Source organism: Piliocolobus tephrosceles, chromosome 6 (assembly GCF_002776525.5).
Source record: "Piliocolobus tephrosceles isolate RC106 chromosome 6, ASM277652v3, whole genome shotgun sequence".
In the NCBI taxonomy this organism is placed as follows: domain Eukaryota; kingdom Metazoa; phylum Chordata; class Mammalia; order Primates; family Cercopithecidae; genus Piliocolobus; species Piliocolobus tephrosceles.
In genome coordinates this window covers 94,516,149-94,540,375 of record NC_045439.1, presented here as the reverse complement: position 1 = coordinate 94,540,375, position 24,227 = coordinate 94,516,149, and the positions used below count along the sequence as shown (strand labels likewise).

The following is a 24,227-nucleotide window of genomic DNA, read 5'->3' as shown; positions in this document are numbered from 1 at the left end:
GAAACCATAACTAAGGAACTAAAATATGAGAATTATGTCTCACCAAATAGAGACCATTACTAAAGAGACAAATTACATATAAAAAAGAACCAATTAGAAATTCTAGAACTGAAAGGTATAATGACTAAAATGAAAAATTCACTACAGGGGCTCAACAGCAGATTAAAAAGAAAAATCAGCAAGGCTGAAGATATAGACATTGAGATTATCCAGTCTGAGGATGAGAAAGTACAGAGCCTCAGAGACATCTGTGATACAGTCGAGTATACCAAGATACACATATTAGAAGTCCCAAAGTAGATGAGGGAAAGAGACAGAATATGTGAAGAAATAATGGCAGAAAACATTGATGAAAAACATTAATCTACATATTCAAAAAATCCGATGAACTGAAAGTAGGATAAGTGCAAAGAGACCTACACGAAGACACATTAAACTGTCAAAAGCCAGGGACATAGAATGGGGAAAACTGCAAGAGAGAAGCAATCATCATATATGACATACAAGGGATTTTCAATAACATTAATAGCTGATTTCTTACCAGAAACTGTGGAGCCAGAAGGCAGTAGGATGACATACTGAGGGAGTTAAAAGAAGAAACTCAACCAAGAATTTTTCATCAGCAACACGATCCTTCAAAAATGGAGAAATTAAGACATTCCTAGACAAAAAGAGTTTATCACTAGCAGACCTCCCCTAAAACAAATACTAAAGAGAATCCTTCCCAGTGAAGTGAAAGAATGCTAGACAGTTCCTTTAATCCACATGAAAAAAGAAGACCAAAAAAGATAACTACATAGGTAAATATAAAAGACAGTATATTTTTGTCTAATTTTTTTTTCTCCTATCAGATTTAAAAGATAACCGAATGGGGGCAGGATAAGAAGGTATTGGTCAAAGGGTACTAACTTTTGATTAGGATGAAACAGTTCTGAAGAGCCATTGTATAGAATGATGGTAACTATAGTTGTATAGTTGCATACAACTATACAATGTGTTCTATAGTTGTACTTGTTGAGATTTTAGATGTTCTCACCACAAAAATATAAGTATGTGAGGTGATGAATATATTAGCGTTAATCATTTCACAATGTATACATATATCACAACATCATACTGTACACCATAAAGTTCTCATTTTTCAATTATTAAAGCTAGGAAACAGATAAAAGATAGCTAAAGTTAATTATTAATCTGTATTGATAGGCACACCATGTATAAAGACATATTTGTGGTCGAGCGCGGTGGCTCATGCCTATAATCCTAGCACTTTGGGAGGCTGAGGTGGGCAGATCACCTAAGGCCGGGAGATCGAGACCAGCCTGACCAACATGGAGAATCCCTGTATCTACTAAAAATACAAAATTAGCCAGGCGTGGCGCCACATGCCTGTAATCCCAGCTACTCAGGAGGCTGGGGGAGGAGAATCGCTTGAACCCAGGAGGCGGAGGTTGCAGTGAGCAGAGATCGTACCATTGCACCCAAGCCTAGGCAACAAGAGTGAAACCCCAACTTTAAAAAAAAAAAAAAAAAAAAAGACATATTTGTATTCATTAACAGCACAAGAGGAGGAGAAAATAAAGTGATACTGGTGTAAAGTTTCTGTATACTATTGAAAATAAAATTGGTGGCCAGGCGCGGTGGCTCACGCCTGTAATCCCAACACTTTGGGAGGCTGAGGTGGGTGGATCACAAGGTCAGGAAATCGAGACCATCCTGACTAACACGGTGAAATCCCGTCTCTACTAAAAATAAAAAAATTAACCAGGTGTGGTGGTGGGCGCCTATAGTCCCAGCTACTTGGGAGGCTGAGGCAGGAGAATGGCGTGAACCCGGGAGATGGAGCCTGCAGTAAGCAGAGATCACGCCACTGCACTCCAGCCTGGGCAACAGAGTGAGACTCCGTCTCAAAAAAAAAAAAAGAATGAAAAGAAAAAGAAAGAAAAGAAAATTGGTATTATTTGACCTAGATTGTTAATATAAATTAAGGTGCTAGTTCCGGCTGGGCGTGGTGACTCATGCCTATAATCCCAGCACTTCGGGGGGCCGAGGCAAGCAGATCACTTGAGTTCAGGGGTTTGAGACCAGCCTGGCCAACATGGCAAAATCTTGTCTCTACTAAAAATATCAAAAAAATCAGCCGGGTGTGGTGATGGGTACCTGTGATCCCAGCTACTCAGGAGGCTGAGGGAGAAGAATTGCTTGAATCCAGGAGCTGACGGGTTACAGTGACCCAAGATGGCACCACTGCACTCCAGCCTGGGTGACAGAGCGAGACTCCGTCTCAGAAACAAACAAACAAACAAAAAGCTAGTTCTCAACACATCCACTAAGAAAATAACTTAAAAATACACAGTAAAAGAGGCCAGGCACAGGGGCTCATGCCTGCAATCCCAGCACTTTGGGAAGCCAAGGTGGGAAGATCACTTAAGGCCAGGAGTTTGAGACCAGCCTGGGTGACAGAGCAAGACTTTGTCTATTTTTAAAAAAAAGAAAAAGAAAGAAACTATATACAAGAACGGCAAGGAAACTAAAGAAACAAGGAAATTAAAATATCATAGGATTTTATACTAGAAAATATCTTAAAAAAGAAGGCAGTAATGGAAGAATAGGGGAAAAAGACACAAGACATGGAAAACAAATAGAAAAATGGCAGGTGTGTATCTTATCTTACCAGTAATTATATTAAATGTAGATGGATCAAACCCTTGAATAAATGACAGACTGACAGAATGGCCTTTTTAAAAGCATGATCCAAATATATACTGTACAACAGAAGATACACTTTAAGACTCAAAGACACAAACAGGGCTAGGCACGGTGGCTCACCCCTGTAATCCCAGCATTTTGGGAGGCTGAGGCAGGTGGATCACCTGAGGTCTGGAGTTCGAGACCAGTCTAGCCAACATGGTGAAACCCCGTCTCTACTAAAAACACAAAAATTACCCAGGCATAGTGGTGTGTGCCTGTAGTCCCAGCTACTGAGGAGGCTGAGATGGGAGAACTGCTTGAACTGGGAGGCAGAGGTTGCAGTGAGCCAAGATCGCGCCACTGCACTCCAGCCTGGGCGACAGAGCAAGACTCGAGTCTCAAGAAAAAAAAAAAGACACAAATAGGTTGAAAGTAAAAGGATGGAAAAAAGTATACCCTGCAAATAGTAACCAAATGAGATGTAGAATAACTGTACCTATTACCAGACAAAATAGACGTTAAGACAAAAATTGTTACTAGAGATAAAGGACACTTTATAATAAAAGGGCTAATCTATCCAAAAAAATTAACAATTATAAACACCAATGAACCTAACACAGACCACCAAAGTATGTGCAACAAAAACTGACAGAAATGATAGGAGAAACAGATACTTCAACAGTAACACTATTGGCGGAAACATCAATAGTGCACTTTCAGTAATGTATAGAACAAGATGACAGTATCAGGAAGGAAAGTGTATACTTGAACACCATAAACCAACTAGAACAGACACAAGATATTTCAATCAACAAAAGAATACACAATCTTAAGTGTGTATGAAATACTCTCCAGGACAGACCATATGTTAGGCCATAAAGTCTCAATAAATGTGACGTGGCTGAAATCATACAAAGTACATTCTGCAACCACAAAGGAATAGAATTAGAAGTCAATAACAGAAGGAAAACTGGAAAATTCACAAAATATGTGGAAATTAAACAACATACTCTTCATCAGTTGATCAAAGAAGAAATCACAGGCGAATGAGAAAATACTTCGAGATGAAGAAACACACCATACTAAAACTTATGGCATGCAAGGAAAATAATACTTGGAAAGTTGTAAAATTTTAAAGACTATGCTGGATGTCATAGCTCACACCTGTAATCCCAGAACTTCAGAGGCTGAGGTAGGAGGATCACTTGAGCCCAGGAGTTTGAAACAGCCCAGGCAACACAGTGAGAGACTCCACCTCTATAAAAAAAAATATAAATTAGCCAGGCATGGTGGTGTACAACTGTAGTCCCAGCTGCTCAGGAGGCTGAGGTGGGAGGACTGCTTGAGCCTGGGAGGTTGCAGCTACAGTGAGTTGTGATCACGCCACTGCACTCCAGCCTGGGCAACAGAGCTAGAGCCTGTCTCAAAATAATAACAATAAAAAAAATCAATAACCTAACACTTTACCTAAAGAAACTAGAAAAAATAAACACAAAGCAAGCATAGGAAGCAACAAAGATTGAAGTTGAAATAAATAATGTCTAGAAAAACTATAAAAAAAGACAGAAGTTGGTTCTTTGAAAAACATCTGCAAAACTGATAAACCTTGAGCTAGATTAACCAAGAAGAAATGAAAGTGGGTACATTCCTACCAACCTTACAGAAATAAAACAAAGAATATAAAGAATTACCATGGGCTGGCCGCGATGGCTCATGCCTGTAATCCCAGCACTTTGGGAGACTGAGGCGGGTGGATCGCCTGAGGTCGGGAGTTCGAGATCAGCCCAACCAACATGGAAAAACTCCATCTCTACTAAAAATACAAAATTAGCCAGGCGTGGTGGCGCATGCCTGTAATCTCAGTTACTTGGGAGGCTGAGGCAGGACAATCACTTGAACCTGGGAGACGGAGGTTGCAGTGAGCCGAGATCACCCCATTGCACCCCAGCCTAGGTAACAAGAGCAAAACTCCGTCTCAAAAAAAGAATTACTAGGAATAATTATATGCCTACAAAATTAGAAAACATAGGTGAAATGAACAAATCCTATAACCACAAATTACCAAAACTAACTCAAAGAAATAGACAATCTGAATGCACTTTTAATGAACAAAAAGCCAGTATTAGTCGTCAACAAACTTCCCAGAGAACAGTCCAGGACAAGAAAGCTTCACTGGTGAATTCTACCAAAAACCTAAAAAGGAATAAATACCAATTATTCACACATACTCTTCCAAAAAAGCAGACGAGGAAGGAACGCTTTACAACTCAGTCATGAAGCAAGTATTTTTCCCTGATACCAAAATCAGGCAGAGACCACAAGAAAAGAAAATCATAGACCTACCTATCTGTTTATTAATCTAAATGCAGAGGCATCTAAGATGGATTACACACTATGACCAAATGGAGTTCATTCCAAGAAGACAAGGTTGGTTCATTATACGAAAAAAAAAAATCAATATAATATTAATAGAACAAAAGTTAAAAAACACATGATCATCTCAATGGACACAGACAAGTATTTGATGAAAATCCAATACCCTTTCATGATAAAAATATTCAATAAACTAGGAATAGAAAAAAACATCCGCAGGCTGGGCCTGGTGGCTCACGCCTGTAATCCCAGCACTTTGGAAGGCCAAGGTGGGTGGATCACCTGAGGTCAGGAGTTCGAGTCCAGCCTGACCAACATGATGAAACCCCATCTCTACTAAAAATACAAAAAATTAGCCAGGCATGGTGGCGCATACCTGTAATCGCAGCTACTCCAGAGGCTGAGGCAGGAGAATTGCTTGAACCTAGGAGGCGGAGGTTACAGTGAGCCAAGATCACGCAATTGCACTTCAGCCTCGGGGACAGAGCAAGACTCTATTCTCAAAAAAAAAAAAAAAAAAAATCAAATCCTCAACTTGATAAAGGGCTTCTAAAAAAACACCTACATCTAACATCATATTTAATGGTGAAAGAAGTCTGCTCTCTTCACTTCTATTCAAAACTATACTGAAAATTTTAGCCAGCACAATTAGGAAGGGAAATGAAACAAAACGCATCTAGATGGAAAAAAAAGTAAAACTATCTTTATAGATGATACACTCAAGAAGGCATGATCTCAGATGTAAAAAAATCCTAAAAAATCACACACACACACATACACAAATCCATGTACAAAAATCAGCTTTATTTCTATACACTAGCAATGAACAATCTGAAAATAACAGTTGACTTACAATAGCATGAAAAATAAATATACTTATGAACATATTGCAAGACTTGGACACTGAAAACTATAAGAAATCATTGAAATAAATTAAAACAAAAGACATCCCCGATTCATGCATTAGAAGACTTACTATTGTTAAGATCGCAATAGTAGGCCAGGCACAGTGGCTCATGCTTACAATCTCAACACTTTGGGAGGCTGAGGCAAGAGGACCCTTTGAGGCAAGGAGTTCAAGACCAGCCTGGCCAATATAGCAATACCCTATCTCTACAAAAAAATAAAAATAAAAATTAGCCAGCTATGGTAGCACATGCCTGCAGTCCTCGATACTCAAGAGGCTGAGGCAGGAGGATCACTTGAGCCCAAGAGATCGCATCTCAAAAAAAAAAAAAAAGAAAACCCCAAAAAACAAAAAAAATACAATGATCTAATAATTTCCATCTCAATAAGTTTAAAAAAAAAACACACACAGTAAATCAAATCCAAAGAAAGCAATAGGAAAAAAAATAAACAACACATAAAATAAAAGTGTAATAGAGGCCAGGCGCAGTGGGTCACACCTGTAATCCCAGCACTTTGGGAGGCTGAGGTGGGCGGATCACCTGAGGTCAGGAGTTCAAGACCAGCCTGACCAACATGGAGAAACTCCGTCTCTACTAAAAATACGAAATTAGCCAGGTATGGTGGCACAAGCCTGCAATCCCAGCTACTTGGGAGGCTGAGGCAGGAGAATCACTTGAACCCAGGAGGCGGAGGTTGTGGTGAGCCAAGATCATGCCATTGTACTCCAGCCTGGGCAACAAAAGAAAAAAAACCTAAAGAAAGCAATAGGGAAAAAAAAAAAAGAAATGTGTAATAGAAAGAATGAGGGGGGGATCAAAGCCAAAAGCTTATTTAAAAAAAAAAAAAAAAAGATTAGTAACACAGACTAAAAAAGCAAACCTAATGATAAGAAATACTGGAAATTTTGTAATCCCAGCACTTTGGGAGGCCGAGGCAGGTGAATCACAAGATCAGGAGATCAAGACCATCCTGGCTAACACAGTGAAACCCCATCTCTACTAAAAAAATACAAAAAATTAGCTGGGCACGGTGGCGGGCACCTGTAATCCCAGGCAGGTGGCGGGTGCCTGTAATCAGGAGGCTGAGGCAGGAGAATGGCATGAACCTGGGGACAGAGCTTGCAGTGAACCGAGATCACGCCACTGTACTCCAGCCTGGGAGACAGAGCACGACTCCATCTCAAAAAAATAAAATAAATACTGGAAATTCTAAAACATCAGAAGAAGCTTTTACATAAACTTTTATGCCAATGAATTTGAAAATTTAAATGAAATGGAGAAATTCCTAGAAAAACACAACTTAGCAAAACTTAGAAGAAGAAACAGAAATTCGAGCCAGGTGCAGTGGCTCATGCCTATAACCCCAGCACTCTGGGAGGCTGAGGTGGGCAGATTACCTGAGGTCAGGAGTTTGAGACCAGCCTGGCTAACATGGTGAAATCCCATCTCTACTAAAAATACAAAAATTAGCCAGGCGTGGTGGAGCACCCTGTAGTCCCAGCTACTTGGGAGGCAGAGGCAGGAGAATCGCTTGAGCCCCGGAGGCAGAGGTTGCAGTGAGCTGAGATCACACTACTGCACTCCAGCCTGGGCGACACAGTGAGAGTCTGTCTTTAAAAAAAAAAAAAAAAAAAAAAAAACAGAAATTTGGATAATTGTGTTTTAAAAACTGGGCCAGGCATGGTGGCTCACACCTGTAATCCCAGCACTTTGGGAGTCCAAGGTGGGTGGATCATGAGGTCAGGAGTTCAAGATCAGTATGGCCAAGATGGTGAAACTTCATCTCTACTAAAAATACAAATATTAGCCAGGCGTGGTGGCAGGCTCCTGTAATCCCAGCTACTCGGGCTGCTGAGGCAGGAGAATCACTTGAACCTGGGGGGCGGAGGTTGCAGTAAGCCAAGACTGTACCACCGCACTCCAACCTGGGCAACACAGTGAGACTCTGTCTCAAAAAAAAAAACAAAAAACAAAAAACTGAATCCACATTTTAAAAACTGTTCCTCAAAAAAACAAAAACAAAAACACACTCCAGGCCCAGGTAGCTTCAGCAATGAATTATACCAAAATTTAAGAAAGACTATTATAAATTTCACACAAGCTCTTCCCAACAACAGGGTGGAAAAAAAAAACAAACAAACAAACTTAAGCTAATGATTTGCTTCAAGAAGCTAACGACTCTGACACCAGGAATATTTTAAGGAAGGAAAATTACAAGCTTATCTCTTACGTGCATGAACACAAAAATCCTAAAGATAACATTTACAAACGAAATCCAAACAATATACTAAATAACTTATATTATGAACAACTTGAGTTAATTCCAGGAAAGCAAAGTTGGCTTTACTCTGGTATTCTTCCCTGAATGTTATTCCTACATCTATAGAATACAGGAGAAAAGTTAAATAAATAGATGCAGAAAACTGATATAATTTAATAACATTCATGATTTATTATTATTATTTTTTTCTTTTTTGGAGACAGTATCTGGCTCTGTCACCCAGGCTGGAGACGATCTTGGCTTACTGCAATCTCTGCCTCCTGAGCTCAAGCGATCCTCCCACCTCAGCCCCAAGTAACTGGGACTACAGGTGCATGCCACCACACTCGGTTTTTTGTACTTTTGTACAGATGGGGTTTCACTACATTGCCCAGGCTGCTCTCTAAGTCCTGGGTTCAAGTGATCTGCCCACCTCAACCTCCCAAAGTGCTGGGATTATAGACATGAGCCACTGCACCCTGCAAATTTTTTTTTTTTAAAGCCTCTTGGCAAAGTCTGAAAATAACTTTCTTAATCAGATAAAAAAATTCACAAAAACTTCAGCATATTTAAAGGAGAAATGCTGAGAAGTTCACTAACAGCCCCTCCCCTAAGACTGGAAACAAGTCCCCCCCAACCCAAGAAAAAAGACACACACACCCTGCATGGGAGCCTGGAACTCTACGACCCCCCTGGGATAGCCCTGGAGGCTGCCGGGAAGTGACTGGCCTCCTTGGGAGGCTCCCAGTGTCCTCTTCGGCCTCGCTGCTTCCAAGTCCCTGCTGGCATGCCTCCGCCACCTGATGGCCTTGCTGCCACCTGGGAAAACCCTCCAGGGGAGAGACATGCACCCTGGGTGGGAGCCTGGGGGTCTAAGACCCCCCACCCCGGAACAGCCCCGGGGGCTGCTGGGAAGGGACTGGCCTCCTTGGGAGGCTCCCAGCGACCTCTTTGGCCCTCTTAACCATATAAAAATATACAACCATATAAAAATATAGGTCTTGCGCCCAGGTTGCAGTGCAGCAGCATGATCATAGCTCACTGAAGCCTCAAACTCCTGGGCTCCCACCTTAACCTCCCAAGGTGCTGGGATTACAGGCATGAGCCACTGCACTCAGCTGTAATATTCTATTTCTTGACCTGGATAGTGGTTATGTGGGTGTCTGCTGTTTAACTGATTGAAGTATACAGGTGTTCATGCAAGTTTCCATATATTCTATGTTTAACAATTTGGAAAAGTCCATCAAACTAGTCCAAGAATTAAACAAAACACAATGATAATCTAAGTAATCAGTAAAAATTACTGAAGTCTAAATTTTTTTGAGAAAAATTTTTCTCAAACTTTTTTCTCAAATTTTTTTTTGAGAAAAATTTTGAGAAAATGTATTCATTAAGCAATTGTATAATGTTACCTAACATGCACCAGGCCCAATACTGAGGATTAGAAATCCAAGGATTTCAGAAGACCTTTAAAAACAAAAAAGAAAAGAAACGAAACCCAAGGATATTTAAGACCTAGTCTTTACATATTTTTCAAGAGACTTACAGTCTAAACAGAAAACCTTGTTCAATCAACTCTTTAAAATATAAATATGTGTGTGTGTGTGTATATATATATGACCTCAGCCAATGCTCTCACAATTGCATCTATATATACCCACACTATACAATCACTATCACCATTTAGTAAGTGCAGTTATGTGCACCATTGTAGATTGTATTTAATACAAATCTTAATTTAAGTTTCACAAAACTCCCACAAATGGGTACTATTACTACCTATGTGTCTAAAGACGAAATTTAAGCCAAGGTCACAGCAAGTAAGTAGCACAACCAGAATTTGTTCTCAGGTCATCTGCATTCAGAGCCTGTACCCTACCTTTGTTTGGGTTTATTATGAAATGGACGAACAATGTTTTTTTCAAAACTGTACCCTATCCTCCCATTTTAAGAATATATATGTTTACAACACCACACGATGGATCCACAAATAAACAGAAAGAGCCAAGAAGGACCTTGCTTTATCTCACGGATTGACACACTACAGAACATGGGAAGCAGGACAGTGTGAGAAAATTTCTGAAGTGACAACCAAGTCAACCTGGAATAAAAGAATTCTTCCAGGAAGACAGTCAATTTAGTTGTCAACTATGTAGCAGAAGAGCATTCGTTGCACAACTTCATCTAAGTCAATTATTTTAATTATATAACATGCATGGAATGTCAAGAAACAGCAGACAGAATGGCATAAAGGAAAAGAACCCTGGGACACAATTCTAGAAACTTTCTCTGGGTTGATGCCAGATCATATATGCTACATGTATTATTTTAACTTTAGAAAGTATTTTATAATATAAAGAAAACAAAATCAAAGTTGGATTTATAGCTATATCTACTGGAATTTTGAAGTATGACAATACCTAGAGTCTACAAGAAATGTGACTGAAAACTCATGAAATCCTAGCAGGATTATAAACTGGTAAATGCACTTTGAAAAAGTACCCAGCAACTTGAAGTGTGAAGACAGTATACCAAACTCTGCAATTAACTTCTAGGTACATACTCAAGGAAGCTCTTGTGATGTGTGCACAGGAGACATAAACAAGGATATTCACCAAAATATTGTTTATAATAGCAAAAAATATATACTTAAAGATTTGCCTAAATACAGCAAAAAATACATACCTAACCATTTACCAAGAGGGATATTGTATATATTTATGTAAAATATTACTACAAAGCAATTAAAATGTACTGATTTTACTCACAAATAACTATCAATATGTACACATTATAAATATGATACATGGAAAAAAGCAAACGCCAGGAAGATAATGTCATATTCTTTGCATAAAGATTTAAAACATATGACAATTAGGAGGGGGCATGATATCATTCTTAGTTGCTGATATCATTCTATTTCTTGATTTGAGCTTGAGAGCAGGAGTGTATTTGTTTTGTGACAATTTACCCAGTTATATACTTTAATTGTGCATTTTCCTCAGTGTATGTTCTATTTACATGGAAAAGTAAAATGATGTTTATGGACATACACAGAGAAGTATAAAAACATGGATGGCAAGGAAATACACCAACTTCAGGAGAGTTACCTCTAGGAAAATGAGGAAAAGAGTACACTTAAGTGAAAAATTTTTATTTGATTTTTATATTGTCTGAATAAAGGTCTGAATTGAATATATCAAAATCTTAACTTTTGTTAAAGATCAGTGGTAGATACATTATTTTATGTTCCTCTTTTTAAATTTTTTTTTTTTTTTTGAGACGGAGTTTCACTCTTGTCGTCACCCAGGCTGGAGTGCAGTGGCACGATCTCAGCTCACTGCAACCTCCACCTTCCAGGTTCAAGTGATTCTCCTGCGTCAGCCTCCCAAGTAGCTGGGATTACAGGTGCACGGCACCATGCCTGGCTAATTTTTGTATTTTCAGTAGAGACAGGGTTTCACCATGTTGGCCAGGCTGGTTAAAATTTTTAAAAGCAAAAAAACCCTATAAAAGCAAATATGTGCATTTAAATCCTACCATTCTGAGATAACTATGTTTGCAAAGGTTAACAGCTTTGAGACATAACTGACATATAAACTGCATGTATTTAAAGTGCAGAATTTGATGTTTCAACCTATGTATACATACCCACAAAACCATCACCAAAAGTCAAGATAATAAACATATCCATCTTGCCAAAAGCTTATTTCATTATCTGACCTCTTATCCTCAAGTTCTGCCCCAAAAGTTTAATGCCCTTTTGAAATCCTTTTCTACCTACCTCTGAGTCCTCTTGCCCAGGCAACCACCGATCTCCCTGCTGTCACTAGAGGTTAGTTGGCATTTGATAGAATTCTGTGTAAACGGAATTATGTAGTATACTCTTTTGTCTGGCTTCTTTCGCTGAGCATAATTATCCTGAAATTCATCCATGCTGTAGTAGCATCAATAGTTTATTCCTCTTTACTGCTGAGCAGTACTCCTTTGCATTTGTTTATCCATTCATCTATTGATGGACATCTGGGTTGTTTCCAGGTTTTGGCTATTATATATAAAGAGGCTATGAACATTTGTGTTAAGTTTGTATGTGGATAAATGGTGTCACTTCTCGAGTGTGACCAATACTACTCAAAACTGCCAACATAATCGAAAATAAGGAAACTCTGAGAAACTGCCACAGTCTGGAGGAGCCTACATGATGACTAATGTGATATTCTGGGTGGGATCCTGGTACAGAAAAAGCACATTAGGTAAAAACTAAGAAAATCCAAATAAAATACAGACTACAGTATAAATATTGCTTCATTAGGTGTGACAAATGCACAATACTAATGTAAGACGTTAGCAAAATAGGGGAAAACTAATTACAGGATATACAGGAATTCTCTGTGCTATCTTTGTAACTCTTCTATTGTTATTAATTATATTAAAGTTATTAATTCAATTAATGATTTGTGTAACTTCTCTAACTTTTCTATTAATTGAAAGCTATTCTAAAATGTAAACTTATTAAAAAAAAAAAACTTAAGAGTGGAACCACTGGATCTTATGATAGGTAAACATTTAACCTTTTAGGAACCTGCCAAACTGTTTTCCAAAAAGATGTACCATTTTGCATTCCTCAGCAGTTTGACAGTTTCAGTTATTCAACATCCCTGCCAATTCTTGGTAAGGTCAGTCTTCTCAATTTTAGACATTCTAAGAGGCAAAAACACTTTTTGTGTATATTTTGTCAATATATATATTGTATACACATATATACACATGTATATTCTCTCTCATATACACATTGACAAATGCACAATACATATATATGTATATATGAGAGAAAATATTTTTATATATATTCTTCAAACAAGATCAGCAAAATCAGACTTCCTCGTTCCTACAGGAAACTGGCAGTTGCCTAGATGCAAATCTCTCCATATATCCTCTAAAACTCACAGATAAAAAAAAGCAATAAAACTAACTCACATCTCAAAACTATAGACTATTTGGGAGACAGGTTACCACAAAACAATTCGCACATAAGAGGGACTTAAATGTCCAAAACCTGAAATACCTACTTCTGGAGCCAACACTAGACAGGGCTGTCACAGCAGCAAACAGAAAATGGCACTAAAAAGCAAACAAACAAAAAACTCCTTTACATTAGTATTAAATACCATCAAAACTTAGAGATAAAGAATCTACAAACACTGAGAAATTTTTTTTTTTTTTTTTTTTTTTTTTGAGACGGAGTCTCGCTCTGTCACCCAGGCTGGAGTGCAGTGGTGCAATCTTGGCTCACTGCAAGCTCAGCCTCCTGGGTTCACGCCATTCTCCTGCCTTAGCCTCCTGAGTACCTGGCACTACAGGTGCCCGCCACATGTCTGGCTAATTTTTTTTGTTTTGTTTTAGTAGAGACAGGGTTTCACCGTGTTAGCCAGGATGGTCTCGCTCTCCTGACCTCATGATTCTCCCACCTCAGCCTCCCAAAGTGCTGGGATTACAGGTGTGAGCCACTGCGCCCAGCCGAAAATTTTTAAAGACCAGATAAGCAAAGGGATATACCAACTTCTTAAATTAGAAGACTTGTCAACATATCCATGATCCAGAACTTGATTCATAGGTTTAATGCAATCCCAGTCAAAATCCTAGTAGAACTTTGTGTATGTGGGGCGGGGGGTGGAGCTTGGACTGATGAGCTGAATTTATAATTTATATAGAAATGTGAAGATCCAAGAAAAGCCAAGAATCCAAAAAGACAAAATTGAAGGACTTCACTACCAACTATCAAAGCCTATTATAAAGCTACAATAATTAACACAAGGACAGATAAATAGACCAATGGAAGAGAAGAGAGTATCCAGAAACTGATCTGTACATATACTATGGATGCCTGATTTATGAGAAAGGTGACATAGCAATACAAATTTAGAAGAAATTTCTTCCACCAAAATGATGCTGAGTCAACTGGTTATCCACACAGAACAAAATTAATCTTCCCCCTCTAGCTTACACCATGTACAAAACAAAATTCCAAATGGGTTGCAAATCTAAGTGTGAAAGGTAAAACAACTTTTGAAAAGAAATGTATACTACCTCCATGACACTGTAATAGGCAAATATTTCTTAAACAGGCCACAAGCATTAAGCACAATGGAATAAAGTCATTAAATTATACTTCACTACAATTTAAGTTTTCTGTTATTCAAAAGACACCAATTAAGAGTACAAAGGCAAACCACAGATTCGAAGAAAATAATTGTAATACGTATTTCAGAGACAGAACTCATATGTGGCCTATATAAAGAACTGCTACAAGTAAACAACAAAAAGGTAGATAACCCTAAGAAAAATGAGTATAAGGCATGAAGAGACACTTCAAGAAAAAGGATATCCAAAGGCCAATAAACATGCAAATGTGCTCAACTTCATTAGTCACCAAGGAAATGAACATTAAAACCACAACAGATACTGTTACATACTCTCCAAAATGGCTAAAATGAAAGACAATACAATTATTGACGAGGATATGAAACAACCCAAAACACTGCACACTACTAGAAGTGCAAACTGGTATAACCACTGAGAAAAACTGGCAGCATCTCAAAGATAAACATATGTATACCCTCTCCTAAGGAAGATAATCAAGAGAAATTAATTCACCAAAAGATAATAGCAGCACTACTCACAATGGCCCCAAACTGGAAACAACTCAAATGCCTATTAACAGTATAACGAATAATCATTGGTACATTCATACAATGAAATACTGTAAAGCAACAGAAATGAATGATCCACAACAGTTGCAACACGGATGAAACTCACAGCTAAAGAGTACATATCTGGGCCAGCACGGTGGCTCATGCCTGTAATCCCAGCACTTTGGGAGGCTGAGGCGGGAGGATCATGAGGTCAGGAGTTTGAGACCAGTCTGGCCAATATGGTGAATATAATATGACCAATATGTCTCTACTAAAAATACAAAAATTAGCCAGGCATGATGGCGCTCGACTGTAGTCCCAGCTACTCGGGAGGCTGAGGCAGAAGAATCCCTTGAACCCGGGAAGCGGAGGATACAGGGAGCCAAGATCGCGCCACTGCACTGCAGCCTGGGTGACAGAGCGAGACTCTGTCTAAAAAAAATTAAAAAGTACAAATCTGTGATTCCATTTATGTAAATTCAAAATCAGGCAAAATTGATCTATGCAATTAAAAGTCAGCATGAACTGGGTGTAGTGGCTCACAACTATAATCCCAACACTTTGGGAAGCCAAGGCAAGGAACTTGCTTGAGCCCAAGAGTTCGAGACCAGACTGGTCAACACAGCAAGACCCTGTCTCTACAAAAACTTAAAAAAAAAATTAGTTGGGCATGGTGGTGCATGCTTGCAGTCCCAGCTACTCAGAAGGCTGAGGCAAGAGGATCACTTGAGCCCAGGAGTTCAAGGCTGCAGTGCAGTGAGCTATGATCATGTCAATGGGCTGCAGCCTGGGTGAGACAGAGTGATATCCCATCTCAGAAAAATAAAAAGTTAGCAGAACAATTGCCCTTTGTAAATTAGAGACTGAAAGGATTGCAAGGGGAATTTTGGTGTATTCTTAATTTTTGCCTCTACATGTGAGTAGTTATATAAGATGTGTTCAGTGTATAAAAATTCAGTGAACAAGTACACTTGTACTTTTCTGTAAGTTAACTTCAATAACACAAGTTAAATCGTTATCACTTAACTGTTACAGCCACATAGTAAGGTTTCACAAAAGTTTATTTTGTGGGAAACAAGGCTTCATGAGAGTAATTTCAATCATTTCCTGCAAGCTGGGACTGAAGGTATTAAACTTTGTTTTGGAATAGCTTTTCAGACAATTTAGTGATGATACGGTTTATGATCCAGTACAATAAGAAGTGAAACCATCTCAGTCAAAAATTCAACATTAGTCATGTCAGTAATCCCAGCAACTTGGGAGGCTGAGGCTGGAGGATTGCTTGAGGCCAGGAGTCTGAGACTAGCCTGGGCAACATAGTGAGACCATGTTTCTTTAAAAAAAAAAAAAAAATCCAGGGCGGGTGAGGTGTCCCAGCACTTTGGGAGGCCAAGGTGGGCAGATCACCTGAGGCCAGGAAGTCAAGACCAGCCTGACCAACATGGTGAAACCCTGTCTCTACTGAAAATATAAAATTAGCCGGGCATGGTGGCACATGCCTGTAATACCAGCTACTCAGGAGCCTGAGGCAGGAGAATCACTTGAACCCAGGCAGAGGTTGCAGTGAGCCAAGATCCCGCCATTGCACTCCAGCCTGGGCAACAAGAGCCAAACTCAGTCTCAAAAAAAAAAAAAAAAATCCAACATCGGGCTATGACGATACAATTCTTTGGTCCTACATTAAAAGTCAGCAATCTATTTAGGTCTGGGAGCTGGTTACATGGTTGTGTTCATTTTGGGAAAGTTGGAGCTCTTCACCTATGATACAGCATGTACTTTCCTATATGTATATTTTATTTCAGTTTTTAAAAACTGTTAAATCAACATATCAGTCCTAAACCTTACTTAGGACTGCTTTGACTAATCAATTCCTTTCTAAACCTCCAAGCTATTTTAACTGGTTATTGAGAAATGGCATCTCGGGGAGTTAACATGAAACTGCTCCTCCAATCATTGCCTCCAGCCTAAATATTAAGTCTCCCTACCCATATAGCAGTTAAGATGTCCCTTAATGATGTTTCACCACTTTTCACATCTTTACAGACACTGTTAGTAAAAAGTCGACGCATTAATGCTTAAATAACATGTCCATTTGCAGCCCATTTTCTCCATTCCTCACAGATTCCAAAAGGTCTATGGCTTAAAGGACTAGGGAATGTCGAGAGGGCCCTCTAGATGGCAGACATCCCTCTCATCTCCACTGGACAGTTGTTGGGGTAGGAAATCCAGCTCTGGCCTTACCTTCCAGTCCCACCCTAGCTCCCACCACCCATCATGCAACAAGGGCCTTCTTGGTGGGGTACCAGCCCAAAAGCTCAGGCCTTTGCAAAACCCTCTTAAACCACAGCAAGTCACAACTTTCTTGTATATAAACAGAGAATTCAGATGCTCCAGCTACTCTCTTTCCCCACCCCACCACATCTCTCTCCAGAGTCTCACTCTGTTACCCAGGCTGGAGTGCAGTGGTGCGACCTTGGCTCACTGCAACCTCCATCTCCTGGGTTCAAGAAATTCTCCTTCCTCAGCCTCCCGGACTACAAGCACACACCATCATGCCCAGTTAATCTTTGTATTTTAGTGGAGACAAAGTTTCACCATGTTGGTCAGGCTAGTCTCGAACTCCTGACCTCAAGTGATCTGCCCACCTCCCAAAGTGCTGGGATTACAGGTATGAGTCACTGCACCCAGCCCACATCTCTTAATTTCTCATTAATCTCTATTCAGTCAGGGACAGACAGCAAGTCAGTTGTCTAACCAGGGGTTCAACCTTGTCTTCTTTCCTGGAAGCATTCTCCATCTATACAAATATTTCTCTTGGAAGACCCTCTTGCTTGGCTTGAACAACAAAGCCACATCCTATCCCACCCTCCTCCACAGACGGGAGGGAATCACTTCAAATGCTACCCCTTCCTTATGTGATCCTCTTTATAGGCCAGGGAAGGGTTGAGCTAATGTTTGTGGTAGGAGGAACGGCTCTGTGACCTTTTGGTAAGCCCTGGCAGGAGGTATCTGGTCCCACCTCTTAGGGATTCTCATTACACCACAGGTCACTTAACAGCTCTTTATTCTCAGCTTTGGGCCCTAATGGCCAATTCTGGGGCAACAGAAAAAAAAAATAATCTACTCAACCTCCAGTTAAGACTAAAGTAATTTTAATTCTCTTCAAAGCCTATTTCAAATGCTGCTTTGACCAGAAGTGTTTCCTAGTTCTCAACTAAACCAACCTCTCCCTGACCCTATCACAGCACTTTTCCAATGATGTTTTATCAACTGGGTTATGCATGCAACTAGCAATGTGAAACACTGTGTTAGGATATACGCCATTTGAAAATTTATTATAAAATGTTTGTTTTAGAAGAACTAGTGGGGAAAAGTATACAGAAAAAAATTACCCAGCCGGGTGCGGTGGCTCATGTCTGTAATCCCAGAAGTTTGGAAGGCCAAGGCAGGTGGATCACTTGAGGTCAGGAGTTCAAGACCAGCCTGGCCAATGTGGTGAAACCCCATCTCTACTAACACAAAAACTAGCCAGGCATGGTGGCGCACACCTGTAATCCCAGTTACTCAGGAGGCTGAGGCAGAAGAATCACTTGGACCCGGGAGTCGGAGGTTGCAGTGAGCCGAGATCATGCCACTGCACTCCAGCCTGGACAACAGAGTGGGATTCCGTCTCAGGGAAAAAAAAATTACCCATAATTTTTTTCTGTATTACCCACCTTCACTGTCACATTTATATCATTCCAGGGTTTTTCTATGCATATATACTTACGGCCATTCTTTTTACACTTTGCTTTTATACATTTTGCTTTTTCACATCTGTCTTACACTTTTGGTTTTTTCATTTCAGACACCATAGTTATCTTTCTTTGCCATTAAGTAGTCTTCTACAAACATTATATTTTATGGTACAGGATACTCCATGATACAACTTTCCTATCATTTACTTAACATTCTATTACCAAATTGTCCCTAGTTATAACGCTGTCCATAAACAATCTTAGGTTTTCATAATTCTGATTATTTCCTTCAAGTAACAAAACTACTTTTGATCAGAAGCTACAAGTTTGGGTTATTTCTTAAGGTTCTTCATAGAAAAATATATATCCTAGTTTACTTCCTCATTAACCACCAGGTTGGTATTTTTGCTGGTGAACACAGGAAAAATGCTCTCTACTGTAGGCCAGGCATCCTTGTTTCACCACTCAAGAACACAGGCCCACAGCCCTGAGCTGAATTCACAGGTGGAAAGCAGAGAGCTGACCACACAAGGGAGGGGCTAGGTATATGTGAAGGGCTCAAAAACATCAGCTACCTCTGACAGAAACCTTTCCTACAATTCCTCGAGTTTCCTTAAATCTGCAGTGTTGTCTTAACATCTGACTCCCATAAGAAACCTGTGAGTCAGGATGAACGGGTACCATTCTGTCCTACAGCTGAGAAAACTGACCTTTTATCTCACTGCCCAGGGTCAAGCTTAGAACCTAGGTTTCCCTATTTCCTGAAGATCTTCCTCCTGTTTCTCTTAGAAGGTTCTAAGAAGCTAAAAAGGAGTTGAAGAGCCTGAGAAGTCTATAATATGTACTTCAGCTACTGACCCTGGGCAGAGTATAATGGTAACAACACCCTCACCAGACCCTGGCATCTTACCAGTGAAGTCACTGGGCTCCCTGGACAGCTGCAAACATACACTCCTGAAAGCTCCTCTCCCATCAATCATGGGTCCTTTCCCTTAGGTCCAACACCTAGTATTAGCTGAAAAATATTTTCCTGTAAGCTAGAAAAGTTTCCAGCATCTCTGAAACAACCCAGTGAGGTTTAAGCCATTGTTGAATTGTTGAGTGTCATACTTTTATTTTTTGGTGGAGGTGGGCAGGGGTCCTGTTCTGTCACCCAGGCTATAGTACAGTGGCACAACCACGGTTCACTACAGCCTCGACCTCCCAGACTCAAGTGATCTTCCCACCTCATTCTCCAAGTAGCTGCAACTAGATGCATATCCCACGTCCCGCTAATTTTTCTATTTTTTTGTAGACAGGGTTTCACCATGTTGCCCAGGTTGGTCTCGAACTCCTGGCTTCAAATGATCCACCTGCTCCAGCCTCAATTACAGGTTTAAGTCACCATGCCTGGCCTGTCATTCTTACTGGGACACAATACATGCAATTTTCTCAAAGGAGAAAAAGAGAACATGTAGTAGAACTAAGAAAGATGACTCCCTGAACTTTTAACTCAGCATAACCATAAAAGAGAACTGGGTTAGCTCATGACTTACATTTTTCTTTTGTAGAAGTCAGAAGAGACAAAAACTACCCTAACCCCCGAGTATGCCCTTCTCTCATTTGCCTTCCCGTACGACAAAAGCAAATGCTACAAGTTACTTTCTTCCTTAATAAGCCTCTCCCTCAAACATTAAGCTATTTAATGTTCACATACTCCTACATTTTTGTGGGAATTATTTCTAAGGCCAAGCTAAAAAATAAATAAAAGAATTTACAACTAAAAACAGTAGTTGTCCTTTGGTATATGTAGGGAATTGGTTCCGGGACCCCTAGAGTATACCAAAAACCACACATACTCAAGTCTCACAGTTGGTTCTGAGGAACCCACCTGTAACAGAAAAGTCAGCCCTCCATATATGTGGGTTTTACATCCCTTGAATACCACATTTTCCAGCTTTGGTTGAAAAACATCTGCATATAAGTGGACCTGCACAGTTCAAAGTAGTGTTGCTCAAGGGTCGACTGTAATTATCAGTCCTTGTTTTGAGAATCCCCATTGTTGCTAATTGTTTTCAAGGTCCATTTTTAAACATTAAAAATATATTCTTTCATCTAAAATAACTCAGACCAGGCACAGTGGCTCACACCTGTAATCCCAGCACTTTGGGAGGCCGAGGTGGGTGGATCACCTGAAGTCAGGAGTTTGAGACCAGCCTGCCCAACAGGACAAAACCCCATCTCTACTAAAAATACAAAAAATTGGCCAGGCGCGGTGGCTCAAGCCTGTAATCCCAGCACTTTGGGAGGCCGAGACGGGCGGATCACGAGGTCAGGAGATCAAGACCATCCTGGCTAACACGGTGAAACCCCGTCTCTACTAAAAATACAAAAAACTAGCTGGGCGAGGTGGCGAGCGCCTGTAGTCCCAGCTACTCGGGAGGCTGAGGCAGGAGAATGGTGTAAACCCAGGAGGCGGAGCTTGCAGTGAGCTGAGATCCGGCCACTGCACTCCGGCAGAGCGAGACTCCGTCTCAAAAAAAAAAAAAAAAAAAAAAATAGCCAGGTGTGGTGGTGGGTGCCTATAATCCCAGCTACTTGGGAGGCTGAGGCAGGAGACTTACTTGAATCCAGGAGGCAGAGGTTACAGTGAGCTGAGATCGCACCACTGCATTCCAGCCTGGGCAACAGAGCGAGACTCTGCCTCAAAAGGAAAGAAAAGAAAGAGAAAAAATATATAAAATAAAGGCCAGGCGCAGTGGCTCACGCCTGTAATCCCAGCACTTTGGCAGGCCATGGCAGGCAGATCACAAGGTCAGGAGATCGAGACCATCCTGGCCAACATGGTGAAACCCCATCTCTACTAAATATACAAAAATAAGCTGGGCATGGTGGCGCGTGCCTGTAATCCCAGCTACTAGGGAGGCTGAGGCAGGATAACCGCTTAAACCAGGGAGTCGGAGGTTGCAGTGAGCTGAGATCACACCACTGCACTCCAGTCTGGGGACAGAGCGAGACTCTGTCTCAAAAAAAATAAAAGAAAAAGAAAATATGAAAACAAAATAAATAACTCAAACCAAAAACACTTCAACATTCTTATAATGGGTTGCAACTCCGACAAAATGAAACACCGTTACGACATCCACACCTCTTGGAAAGAGTCAACTTCAGAAGATGCTGCCCTCTATCTCCACTATTCCTTGGAATATCCAGTAGATCATAGAAACTAAATGCATGCTGACTCATGTTTAAAAGCTGTTAAAACATTCGAGAGCTACACTGTCCAATGCAGTAGCCACTAAACACCTGAAATGTCCATGTTGAGATAAGCTTGTAAGATCCACATTGGATTTTGAAGTCATAGTACTAACAATAAAAAATCTCATTGTTTTTATATTAATTAAATGTTGTCATATTATCATATATTGGGTTAAATAAAATATTAATTTCATCTGTATCTTAATTTTAACATGGCTACCAGAAAATCTGTAACATATGTGATTCACATTATATCTCTTTATCTAAATACTCGTGTAATCTGTGACCTGTTCTTTTTTCCCCAACCTTTCTGTGTATCATAAAGTAGGTTTACACATCCTAATTAAAGGTAGTCTTCATCCAAAGAGGGATTCAATCCATAAACTAAACCACAAAAAGGCAAGTGTTGCCGGCAACTCAACATTGTTCTTCACAAGCTTTCCGAGGAAGACCTCTTATATGCACTACCTAGAGGCAGATCTGTACAGATGCCTACCACGTTCAAGTTTTCAAATCTAAATCACCTGGCAAATGATCATGAATTCCTCGGTTTACAGGTGTAGTGCAGACTCTACTGAAATCCAGAGAATTATCCAATATGGCATTTATCCTTCGAAAGATATTGGCATTGCTACATGTGGAGAGAGCAGGTGCTTCCTGGTTGTCCCAGCAATCTTTTATCCTTCCTGCTTCTTCTTCCTAGACATAGAAAAAAACAAGATATTTAGGTTTTCTACACTTCTTTGTGACCCCCTTTCTTTCCACACTATGAATTAGATAAAGTAGGAAGGACTTAAGTATCTTCTTTATACATTAAAACACTTAATGAGTGTTTACTATGAGCTAAGTACTCGGAACTGTAAGAAAAAAATACCGAAATATTCTTGGCCAATTCTTGGAAAAATTTCCACAAAGGATACTATTAAGGAAAAGAATGAAGCACCAGGATTTAAGGCAAGAAGGGGTAGGCTAACTCTACTAGTTTTCTACAAATATTGTCAGGTTTATGATTAGGATTGCCTTTATCCATGAAGCTGCTAACCTCTGGACCTTAAGGGAAAATAAAACACCAGCTGCCAGTCTTTCGGTTGTACAACAAGAAGGTCTGGACAACAAGAACCCTTTTTCTGAATTGGTTCCATTGATATTTTGTTCCTGAAGTCAGAAATTACCTTGCCAGTAAAGGACTTTTTTATATAACAAAACACTTAATGAGTGTTTATGATGAGCAAGGTACTCAGAAGTTCTTTATATACTGGACAATGCCCCTGGCTACCCAGAATGCCATAAATTCAACAACAAAGAGGTATACATGCCCCCAAATACAACATCTCTAAGTCAGCCTCCAGATCAAGGGGTCATAAGGACCTTTAAGGCTCATTACACCTGCTACTCTATGGAAAGGATTGTTAATGCTGTGGAAGAGAACCCCAACAGAGAGAATGTCATGAAAGTCTGGAAGGATTACACCAGTGACAATGCCATCACTGTTACAGAAAAATCCATGAAAGCCATCATGCCCAAAATAATAAATTCCTGCTAAAGAAAACTGTTTCCAGATGTTGTACATGACTTCACAGGATTTACCACAGAGCCAATACAGGAAATCATGAAAGAGACTGTAGATATGACAAAAAAGGTTGGGCATGAAGGTTTCCAAGAAGGAGAAATCCAAGAGTTAACAGACACCATACCAGAGGAATTAGCAGAAGACAATTTGATAGAGATGAGTGCTCCAAACCAGTACCAGACAAGGAAGACGATGTTGAAGTAGCAATGCCAGACAACAAATTGACATTAGATCTGGCAAAGGGTTCCGATTATTCAAGACTGCTTTTGACTTCTTTTACAATATGGACCCTTCTATTACACAGGCACTGAAACTAATGCAAACAGTGAAAGAAGGATTGGTACCACATAGAAACATTTTTACAGAAATGAAAAAGCAAAAAGTCAGACAAATTATTTCTGTAAAGTTACACTGACTGTGCCTGCTTCTCCTTCCATCCCCTCCACATCCTTGCACCTCTGCCACCCCTGAGACAGCAAGACCAATCAATCCCTCCTCTTCCTCAGCCTGCTCAATGTGAAGATGGCAAATATGAAGATCTTTATGATCCACTTCCACTTAATGAACAGTAAATATATTCTCTCTTATGATTTTCTAGTAATATTTTTTCTCTAGCTTACTTTATTGTAAGAATACAGTATGTAATACATGTAACATACAAAATATGCGATCAACTGTTTATGCTATTGGTAAGGCTTCTGGTCAACAGCAGGCTACTAGTTAAGTTTTGGGGGAGTCCAAGTTATACACAGATTTTTG

At 39.9% G+C, this 24,227-nt stretch overlaps 1 protein-coding gene across 11 annotated transcripts in view; it reads right to left on the bottom strand.

The window, feature by feature from the left end:
• CPEB1 (cytoplasmic polyadenylation element binding protein 1) overlaps positions 1 to 24,227 on the bottom strand; it is a 101,095-nt gene that overhangs the window by 56,713 nt on the left and 20,155 nt on the right. For 6 of the 11 annotated variants that reach the window (XM_026448327.2, XM_026448319.2, XM_023187187.3 and 3 more), the window contains exon 2: positions 22,423 to 22,597. Coding sequence is in view for 3 of the 11 variants with exons in the window: in XM_026448319.2 (XP_026304104.1) it covers positions 22,423 to 22,597 (175 nt within the window). In the remaining 8 variants the exon portion in view is untranslated. Of the gene's footprint in view, positions 1 to 22,394; positions 22,598 to 23,368; positions 23,782 to 24,227 lie in introns of those variants that run through there. The other 5 variants (XM_026448323.2, XM_026448321.2, XM_026448322.2 and 2 more) reach the window with 3 other exon arrangements.